At 40.9% G+C, this 11,252-nt stretch overlaps 1 protein-coding gene across 1 annotated transcript; it reads right to left on the bottom strand.

The window, feature by feature from the left end:
• Window positions 1-1,040: 1,040 nt before the first annotated feature.
• LOC148863878 (DELLA protein GAI1-like) lies at window positions 1,041-3,761 on the bottom strand. Its single transcript, XM_088979281.1, has one exon. The coding sequence runs from the start codon at window positions 3,297-3,299 to the stop codon at window positions 1,446-1,448; it is 1,854 nt and encodes a 617-aa protein (XP_088835407.1). The 5' UTR covers window positions 3,300-3,761; the 3' UTR covers window positions 1,041-1,445.
• Window positions 3,762-11,252: the final 7,491 nt, after the last annotated feature.

Consider the following 11,252-nt stretch of genomic DNA (forward strand, 5'->3'; position numbering starts at 1 on the left):
CAGCTCTCTCCTCAAATGGAGACCTTTGTCTTCTCTTCTGTTTGAAAAAATAAATAAATAAGAGAATATGGTGGCCTGGTGTGGGGCTTGTTGTTACGTTGTAGGTGGATGGCCCCATTAAAATCAAAGACCCAATCACCCAACTCGTTTTCAATCAAGACTACATGAACTGTTTCAAGCCCATGAAGATGAAGAGAAATCGACCCTCCAACGTCCAACCAATCAATCACCAGCCGCTTACTTGTCCTGAGTAACGAAGAATGCAACGCTTCTCATCCAGTAACCGCAGCAGGCAGCACTAGCACCACTAATCTCATCATATTCAGTGCAAACCAGAGCTTCACTTCATTTGAAAACCTTTTCTCACCAAATTTCATCTGCCTTTGGTTTCTCAATGTCAGTGTTATCAACATTAATTTAACACTCCCTACCATCTGTCTCCACTCTCAATCAATCCCTCCCCTCTCCTCCCCCTCCCTCTCCCACCACATGGTACTCAGTTTTAGGGTTTTCTCCATTCCCTACCATCTGTCTCCACTCTCAATCAATGTCTGCATCTTCTGGTGGGATTCGGATGATTGCCACGTGTATGTTAGGTTGTGCTGGGATATCTAGTTATTATCATTCAAAGAGGGTCAAAGAAGTTCGGTTAAATTAAACCACACAGGTTGACATCTAAACCCATGAGACCATAACCCCTATATCTATATATTATATATACTTTAGCTACAAGGTTTAGAGGAATTCTGATGTACTCGTTGACTTTTTTAAAAATTGAAAGTTTAATTACAGCAAAAAAAAATAAATAAATAAAATATTGAGTTAAGTCTGCTTTCAAAAAAAAAAAAAAAAAGGATTTAAGTCCAATCAAAAGGGACTAATTTACTCTTTTGCTTCATCAGTCGTTCATCTGCTGTAAATAAAAAAAAGTCAATAGAAAATACAAATTTAATTATAATAAGTATAAAAAAAATCCAAATAAACTATTCATAAACAAAGCATAATTAAGTTAAAAAATTAGGGTAAAAGTGAAGTGAATATATAAGAAAAATTCAAAACTCTCTCCTTTTATTACAAGAAGATATGTATAAATACATATTTGACATTTGATCCACCACTGAGATTACAAAAGGGGAAAAGGGCAAGAAAAAAATAAAAAGGAGAGGAAAAAAGAGATGGGGAACAAAAGGTGAAAAGAAGTTGGAGACACACTTCTCACAGTGGTGGGTCTCACACTCACGCAGAGCCAACTTAGCACTGCACTCAATGGGTTTGGGTTTGGGTTTGGCTTGACTCGCTCAATCTCGGTCCCGTATGGATAATATTGGATTGGACTGGACATACAGAATTACAGATACAGGAGTCGAGTCGTCGTGGTGCAGTAAACAGTAGTAAGCTGTACCGAGTTTGGTAAATGGATCTGAATTGAGTTGACTCATTTCGGATCAGAGGCAAGCTGCCAGGCGGAGGTGGCGATAAGGGGCATCAGAGGCAAGCTGCCAGGCGGAGGTGGCGATAAGGGGCCTAGTATGCCAACCAAGCATAAGACACCCGTCGTTCTCTTCCACCCTATAACCATCCCCACCTGCAAACAAAGCTAACAACATGCTAGCTTGCTTGAACGCGTTAAAGCCTAGGTGGACCGGAGAGAACCCAGACGATCCCAACCGATTCCGCCACTGCGTGAGGGCCTCGTGCCTCTCCACTCGGTCCACCCCTTCGCAAGCCACCACGTTGCAGATCTGTCGCCCCAAATACAACTCCGACATCACCTGGTCCTGACTGTTGGGCGGAGACATCGCACACCCTTCCAGCGAGTCGAACAGGGTGGAGTAGTAATGCAGCGCTTCCGTAAACCGGTCCAAGAAGACCGGCCCGTTGTGGTTCGCCTCTTGTTCGACGATGGTCACGATCTTCGGCTTCATCTCCTCGATCGACGACAGCACTTTTTCGATGGTACCCGGTCGGGCCAGCAACCGGTGCAATTCGAACACCGAATTGACCGCTACGGCCTCGTCTTCGCTCGGCCGGAGGTCCAGCATCGATGCGTCCAGGTCGGCCAAGCTGTTTGCAACGAATCCTCTGTACTCGAATTTTACGTGTATGCTCTTCGCCAACTGGGCTAGCTTCCACCCCACCTGCTGTAAGGCGTCGGTGTTGTCCGGTTGAGGAGGGCCGATACCGGTTAATCGGAAGGTAGGTGGGCCCCCGGGACGAAGAGCGAGAGCCTGCATCAAAGCCGGCCACTGCATCCCCTGTTTCATGCTGAAATCTATAACGTGCACCCGGCTTTTTCCGGCGAAGGCCTCGAGAATGGCTTGATTAGCTGTGAAATGGGCAAATTTCAAGTACGGGCAGGTTTCGTAGAAGTGCATCTGAAGCATGTCGGAGAACGACGAATCGAGGGAATCTTGAGGGTATAACTGATAAATTCGACGAGCTAGGGCTTCGGCGAAGTATGTAGCCACCTTTCTCATAGCTCCTGCTTGAGACACGGCGAGCAACCCAATCTGTTTGACGAGTGCTTCAGCCATTTTCAGGTTGTTCTGTTGTACGGCCTCGGCGCAGGCCATCAGGGTGTGGACGAGTCGGACCCCGGTCTCTTGCGAGTCGACTAGTACGACCGGCCGTGCCAACTCGGTCGAGACCCCGCTAGTAACTCCTACAGCAGCAGTAGCGGCAGATGGCGACGACGATGAAGATGCGGACGTCGACGTCGATGTGGGTTTCATCCGTTTGCTCGCCGGTTCCACTTGGCCGCAAATGGCACCCCCGGGGATTGCTCTGAGATCGTAATCCGTAGGCTCATCGTAGATTCGAGGCTGCTGGGGATGAATTTGTTGTTTCGGCTGCGGCTGCTGCTGCTGCTGCTGCTGCCTGGAATTGGGGAAATCAATGGTGACCATGGAGGAAGATTCAGCAGGAGCGAGCCGCGGATCGTCGAGGACACGAGGCAGAGAGGGCTGAGACGGAGTAGGATCTAAAATGGGGGGAGCGTTAAGCTCAGAAAGCATGCTCTCAAGCCACGTAGCAAGATCAGATGGATTGTAATGAACGGTCTCTGAAGCCAGATGGGTAAGCCCATCCTCCTGAGCACTACCCATCACCATATCCAGCTGCTCCAGCTTCTGTGCCACCTCCGCCATGTCCGACGACCTGACCTTGTAACCCAACACAGCCAACAGCTCATCCACTCCGGCATCCTGCTGCTCCGCTTCGTCCCATATCTTACACTTCCCCGCCTCCGCTATTGAATAACCCCCACCACCACTAGTACTCTCTTGGAGCTCTCTTTTCATCTTCCGTCTTTCTCAAAAGCTCTCTTTTCAAAACCCACACAGCGAGAGGGATTACGCAGAGGCTCTTGCTCCGTTTCACTAGGTGAAGAAATGGAGATTCTGATCGTATTATGGTGAATAGCTTGGTTGTTCCGCTTCTATTACCAGAAGGCCAGAAGCTAATAAGAGACTCTCGTGACGGGCGCGGGCTCCAACGAACCCACAGTGAGCGAGTCCTAAGAGATAAGAAAGCCCCGGCACCAGCCCTCGCTCTCTCAAAACCCAAAATTAATTAAAAATAAAAAACAAATTTCTCTCTCTATCTCCTCTCTCTCTCCCCACTCATTTCTATATGCTTCTCTGATCGAACCAACCAACAACCCCCCCCCTTTCTCTCTCTATAAAGCATGAAGGAGCCGTAGAGATACCGCAACTCTTACAGATCCACTGGGCTTGCCACCTGTCACTGACACGCACTACAGTTAACCCAGATTAAGCACTGTGGTACACCAGTAGAAAAAAGAGATGCCTTACACTGTGCAATTAATGTGCATCATCCGTAATAGATGTTCAACTCCCAACCCTACACGTGTCCCAATTCCCAGGTGGGTGGACCACCACTGCACTCTAATAGGATCAATGATGAGTATAATAAGGGTATTGGTTCAAAGACTTCAGGTGCAATGTATGTAACACTGTTGGTTTTGTGGATAGAGATGAAAAAGGCAAAATAAAAGAGGGAAAACAGAAGAAAGAAAGGGGAGAGAGAGAGTATGTATGTAATAATATTGATTAAAATAATAATACTGTTGGGTTGCCCTACAAGAGGGTGGCCTGGCCGTATGGCCCCGCCGTCAACGTCTGTTTTGCAGGTGGGCCCACCGGAACCTATGGAAATAGAAGATGCACTGTTAAAGTTAACGGAGTTTGTAACGGCTTGGCCATCCGCCGTTCCCATCAGATGTGACGTGATGCCTCCTTTCGAACAGGAGGAGGCGACGCCCCAGCAGCAACTATCCAATATCTACCACCTCACAGAAGCAGTGTTGACACGTGTTTAGATTCTTGACCTGATGTGGTCCCCACTAGTTCCTTCTTTCGCCGGATTCCGGAAAGCAAGTTAAGTGAAGTGAAGTGCTTGGGTTTCGGCGCTCTTTGCCTGGCGAGTGGCGGCTTCTCTTTCTCTGCTTTCACTTTTTCCTCCTAAATTTTATAAAATAAAACATTTTATTTCTATTTTTAAAAATTAATTATAACAGTTTTCTAAAGACAGACACGAATGCGTGTTGACCGGGTAGTGATCCGATGCACGCGCTTCCACCGGTACCTCCCACGTTTTCATCAATGATTGGTTGTGAAAAAGGAAAAAGGTTCTCAGGTGAGATTTGAGAGCACGCTCATTGCCTTTGTGCTTCTTTAACGTTGTTTAACCGTTTCCTTTCCTCTCTAAAGAAGCAACTCATGATCATCAACCCCATCACCCCAACTGTAGCCCACTATCAATAATACTATCAGCATTTAGCACTAAAGGGGCGTTGGAAAAAATCGGTGAATGAGATTTTAGTTTTCATTGATTAATAATTTTATATTTTTTTAGATTTATGAAGAGATTAAAGAAAATTTTATTTTTTTAGATATCAGTTACTCCGGTAAGTAATACCTATTTTTTAGGTGGATAAAAATAATTTTTAATTTTTTCAAGTAAGAGAAAAGTTATCAGTACTTAAATGAGACAAAAATATTTTTTTAATAATAAATTTTTATAACTAAAACGGCATTGCCTTGTTTATATAAAAAATAAAAAAATACAAATAAATACACTTGCTCGAATAAATATTTCCTAAAAAAATTTATCCAATAATTGCACTTAAGTGGATAAACAAATTACCGAAAAGCGAACCGGGCCCTCAAATAAAAAAAGGACAATTGAAGGATCACATATGGTTAATGTGAGCCCTATGAGTTAAACGAAAGGATTTTGATTTGACAAAAAGAGGCCATTTGTCTGGGTCCCAGCGCAGGGAAAATAGTAATATAGTAGGTTTGAATTCTTAGCACCTAACACCTTATTAATTATTAATTAATATTATAACTGTCAATCAATTAAGCAATTAAATTAAGGTGAACAAAGTACGCATTGGAATCTCCCCATATTGTACTAATATAGATTAATTAAGGTTTTTTAAAGAATTAATTAAATCTCCAATTTGTGCGGAGCAATTTCGCATGTGGGATGGGTATCCATTATCCTCGTGGAGGTCACTCTAGAGGGTGCCCGGCCCTCACATGAGGAGTGGGGGGCTTGGATTAATCCAGTTTTTGGGATGATTGGAATTGGATTCTGCGAGTAGAGCTGTAGAGGATTGGTTAAGGCTTGCGATGCAGGGAGTGGTATTTTGGTAATTAGGTTGGAATGTCGGGAGAATTTTAAATAGACATGAAAGGAGGTACGGTTGCTTTATGGTTTTTCTCTTTTCCGTTTATGGCAAGCGAAGGGAGATTGATCATCCTTCCCACCCTCGTAAGTAATGTTAAGGGTCAGACCAGAGAGATCGAGAGAGAGGGGAGAGGAGAGAGAAAGAGTGGTGAGACTCGTACGGGAAGAGAGAGAGAGAGAGAAAGAGAGGGGAAGAAGAAGGGATGACTCGTGATCATCTTGGGAAAGGTAGTGCTTTTATTTTATTTTTTTTATTATTTAGGGTTCTTAGGAAAGATTCTTTACTTTTGCCCTTATTTTCATCAATAAATTCTCAGCCTGTAATTTTCTAACCCCACAAGGCAAGCTTTTCCTCATTTTCCAGCTATTTCTCACACAACATTTAAATTAAAGAAAATGCGAAAAAGGAGGGAGAAAAGGAAACTCACTCACTCGACTCTTGTACTTGGCCTTGGGGGAATATTGTGTTCGGAGGGTGTTTTAGTCATTTTAATGAAAGCCTACGGTGTACAGGGGTACGAGAAGCTGATGAGAATGGATGGGTGAAGAAGTGATGGTAATGGTGTCAAATCGGCTGTCAAAAGGGGGAGGAGATGAACTAGAGTAATGTACAATTATAATTGGGGAGTTGAAAGGGGTAGGACTCCCATGGTCCCATCTCTACCACCATCTTCTCTCGGCCGTACGATAGGACATCCATCATGATATCAAGCATGTGAGGTGGGGGCCGTGGTGAATTGGAGGGTGGGGCTGCACACTCATGCTTGAATAGTTGTCCACGGTACAATGTAGAGGGAAAAAGGGAGCAAAGCCTATAGTGTTGTGATAATGACCACCCATTGGGCCTATTGCAAATGTTGGTCCACATGGGCTCATGGTAGGACCCACTGTTTGAATTGGAGTCTGGAGAGAACAAGGAACCCATTGAACAGACCCTTTCAAAATCATGAACATCCATCCTATCTCATGGGGGTTTAGGATCAGAAAGCCATTACCCCAGGCCACACAGAGTTTGGTGTTGAGTTAATGGTAAACTCATTTAATTTGCTCTTTCAATGGCTATGGATATTGTGGCTATTCAAGCGTGAGAAACGCAGAAAGCTACTTTAATTTACAATTAATGCTGTGTTTGGAGAATTAGTTTTGATGAATTTTATCGTAATCATTTTTAGGTTTGGATTTATGAAAATTGTTGAATTAATTTTATCATAATCTTTGAAGCAGCTAAGACAAGTTCATTTTGAAAAAGGATTATTTTTGGCTCAAAATTCGTTCTTCAAATAGTGATTATTTGGATCAAAACTTCAATCAAATTGGGATTATATCAACTACGTTTTTTTTTTTTTTTTTTTTTTTTGTTTATGTGGATGACTAATGTGAATATGACTGACACAGGAGAAAACGGCAACAACAACAATTTGGGATAGGATCAAACTGAGAAGGATGGGTAGGGCCCCAGTGAGTTGGCTTGTTTGAATTGGGCTGAAACTAATCAATCCAAATCAACTCACCCCCCTTTCTGTCCATCTTTCCCAAGTCATGATGAATTGATTCTATTAGGTTAGTCGGGTTATTTGACCAATGCTCATAATCATGGTATATATATATATCTTCTAGACCTATTGGATTTTTATAAAATAGAAGAACAAAGAAAGAATGAAATAAATCAAATTTGGGCTTGTAACGTCGGCTGTTTGTTTCAAGAATCACCACCTTTGGTCATCCACTATTAAGCAGCTCAAGTTGAGGGGGTAGAGATGGCAATAGCCAAGACCACCATCAAACCATTGGAGGAGCTTTGGCATATATGTTAGTGATTAGATTATCATTATATTCAACCCAAATAAAATGAATTCCCAATAGGAATTAATCATAATAGACTAGATCTGCACCACTCTGAGATTATTAGGTCTGGGATAAGGTTAGGTTCAATCAAATTGGGTTTAGGCTGGCCCCAATCCATAATAAACCTGAACTATTACAATCCTTGGGACCATGAACTATAAGACTACATACACTTGTATGATTCCACCTTTTCTGTTGGGACTTATTGATGTATAATACAGAAAAGAGAGAAGGAGAAACACTACCAGTTGATGAAGGACTTCATTTTCTGATCGAGCATGGTTGGATGATTATGAGAGTACTGTAGCAGGATTGTTGATCGATAATAACCCCACATCATGTCGATTTAATTTGATAAAGACAACACAAATGCAATCCATATACCACAAAGACAAGGTCCCTATCTTGCAATTCTAGACAATCACCATCCATCCAACAAAGTTTATCGCAGACATCTATGGTCCATACTCACTGGTAAGGCCCTTGGACCTGCCGACAATATTCTTTTCAGATTAACAAAAGGATAGATCAAATGGTTGTGGACAATCAATCTAGTCAAGTTCTAGCACTAGATCTATCTTAGGCAAGACCTACAATGGTGGAACCCATCACTCAACATATATGTGAACCATGATTAATCAAGTATTGGAAAATTTGTCTCTCAAACTACAATGTATAGGAACTCTGGTAATATATCCTTACTTTTGCTTTATTTGACATCTTCTGACAGACACACATCCTCCATCAGGTCCCACCAAGGTGGTCCTTAATAAAAAATGTGATTATTATCATCAGACCCATATGCAACTAGTTGGGTGGACTCGAATAACTTGTTTTACCAATTTATTCTACATGGGTCCTCATGTATTTTTGTTCTAAGTCTATCTTTCATATCTTTTACACTTTGTCCATTAATATTTTTTGAATATTCACCTCATCATGTTAGACCTTTCAATTTATGGTTGATTATATCTTTAGGTCATTATCCATCTAGGCCCTGTATGTTTGAGCCTACTCTTTCATATATCTTTTTTTTTTAATGCATAAATAACTTATATACTTGATACACATCTACTTGAAAAAATAAATCATACCCTAACTGGAGAAATTTTAGATATCGAGACTATCTAGTTTTTGAAGCCTTCCTAGAAAATAATAAAATAAAAACTTTTATTAATTAATTTTGTGAACACTAAATCCTTGTATATTATTGAGTAGGAACTTACTTATAATGTACATAATTTTTTTAGCATAATTAATTTATGCAATTTTGTGCTTATCCTCGTTAAGAATCTAAATAACAATAAATACAAGGATAAACCAGCAATATCTCTATTCTTTCTTTATTAGGTAAAATCCCAGTATCTCTATCTTTATATGACCATAGCACTGAATGGGAGTCAAAGTGGGAGCAAGATTGTGACTTTAGGTAGCAAAGTTGAGAATATATAAATATGTATATACATAGTTTTTAAGCTATAGTAATTTTAGCAGTAAGAGTAACTTATAGATTAAAATATTTATTTATAATTTCAGTTAATTACAAAAATCCAAATAGCATTATTACAAAGAAAGATTTTGTTGGAATTTTACTCATGAGAGAGAGAGAGAGAGAGAGAGAGAGAGAGAGAGAGAGAGAGAGAGAGAGAAGTATTTTCCTCTTTCCTAACAAGCTGTGCATTAAAAAAAAAGGGAGAAGAAGGCAGTTATATTCATAGTGATAATGCCCATTTTGTCAAATTCAAGAAGAGAAAGATGGGGTTTCACATAGGGTATTTTTTTTACCTTAAAGTATTTTTTAATAAAAATTTATTTATATTCATGAATTCACCCACTTGAGGTTAGAGCAAAAATCATATCTGCAATTGTAGAATTGAGATCCATTTATAGTGGTTGTGATGTTAATTTGTTCCATAAGAAGTTTAGGATAATTCCTTCTATTTACTTATTGAACTATGTTCCTTGTATTTTGTCCTAGTTCAACCATTTTTGAAACCTTTAGATGGTAAAGCATCATCCATGGTTCTATTTACACTGATCCAAAAGTGTTCAGTTTATAATCTATAATTCTATACATTGAAGAATTTTAATTTACACCAAAAATCAATCCAACTGATGGAATTAACCAACTACAAGAATGATTCATTTTGAACCACTGTTTTTAAAACCAGACCAAATCGGATAGTTGGACCGGAGAAATCGGGAATTAATTAGTCACTTGACCGGTTCCGTTTTCCTCCAAAACTGTTTTTCCCCCAAAATCGTTGATTTTGGTCAGCAAACCGCTGAACCGGCCGATTAACTGTTTTCCATTTTTTTTTGTCAGAATGGATTGACCGTTCGAACCGGTAACCAGACCCCTGACCGGTTTGGTCACTGGTTCATTTTTAAAAACCATGTTTTGAACCCTTTAAAAAAAAAAAACAGATTGTACTCTTTGCATAATAATCCATTTATATGATGGTTGGAGGCATCTAAACAAGCTGTTTTTGGTCGTAACTCCAAATAAACCAAGTACCACCATATACACAGTAGTATTAGGACTATTGAGTGGTGCTTGGTTAATCTGTTTTGTAGATGGAAAGCCAAACTTCCTTCCATTTCTTACTTTACTACTGATATTATATCCCTCTAAGATTTTGTTTTAGCTTTAATAAAAGAACCAAGTTGAGTGTCAAATAAGGTTTGGTTCTGGTTTCATGGATACTTAAACGGGCCGGATGGCCTTAATTAGCCAATCTCTGCTCATCAGGATAATTGAAAGAGAACAGTACTGTTGCTAAGTTGGCAGAACAGTGTTGCCACGAGACAACAACTGTTTTTGACAGAGTGGTGTGTCACTTGGGGCCAGTTGTTAAACGTCCAAAAACCTGCACCCAATGGGTGTGGCAGTGCAGCAATCTTTAGGCACAAATTTGTACTGATCAGATGCCGGGGACCGGACCCAATTGATGCATCTGCCTTCAGGGCCGGACTACAGCATCTCTCCATTTTTTTTCTTTTTTAACGAGATTAATGACTCAGAGGTGCGAACGTTTTAGAAACCAAAGAGGCCTGCCAGCCAGTCTGTCCCTCAACGATACAATTATAAGACCCCTTGCCTCCCTTACCAAATCAGACAAGAGATCATCCAACTTTCTCCTCTCCAAAAAAAGAAATGCAATATTGCTACAGGACAGTCACAACTGGTTTTGGCAGGAGTACGTTTTCACCTCCTTTTGTTGTGGGGAGTTTTTTTCATTTTTTTACTCCCTGTTTGGTTTGGTTTCTAGGGGTTTGTGATTTTGTGTGGTGGTAATAAGTAATAACTAAAAGGCATTAAGGACCTGCATTTCAATACCCAGTTTCACCAAACAGAAGCTTACATCCCAATCCCCATTAGAAACATCTCTTTGAAATCACTCTAATGAGGAACGACCCTTCAACAATAATTGATTAATGGTTCAGAGAAAAGATTCTAGAGAGATTAAATGGTTGTGATCATTTGACAGTAGATGTCCTCCTAGATGGGGCCCCCACTGATTCCTGGTCCTTTCCATGTGTTCCTGATGTCCTATGTGTGGACATCAACTACTGTTTGACCCTTTCTCTTAAGTTGCTTCCACAATTCTGGGGTCCCAGGACATGTATGGTGTCCCTAATGTCTTTAAGGCAGTTGTTCCCTTGGGGAAAGGGGAATGGCCGAAAGGGGC

This window comes from Nelumbo lutea, chromosome 3, assembly GCF_056320005.1.
Source record: "Nelumbo lutea isolate HS-2025 chromosome 3, American lotus-T2T, whole genome shotgun sequence".
Taxonomy (NCBI): Eukaryota; Viridiplantae; Streptophyta; class Magnoliopsida; order Proteales; family Nelumbonaceae; genus Nelumbo; species Nelumbo lutea.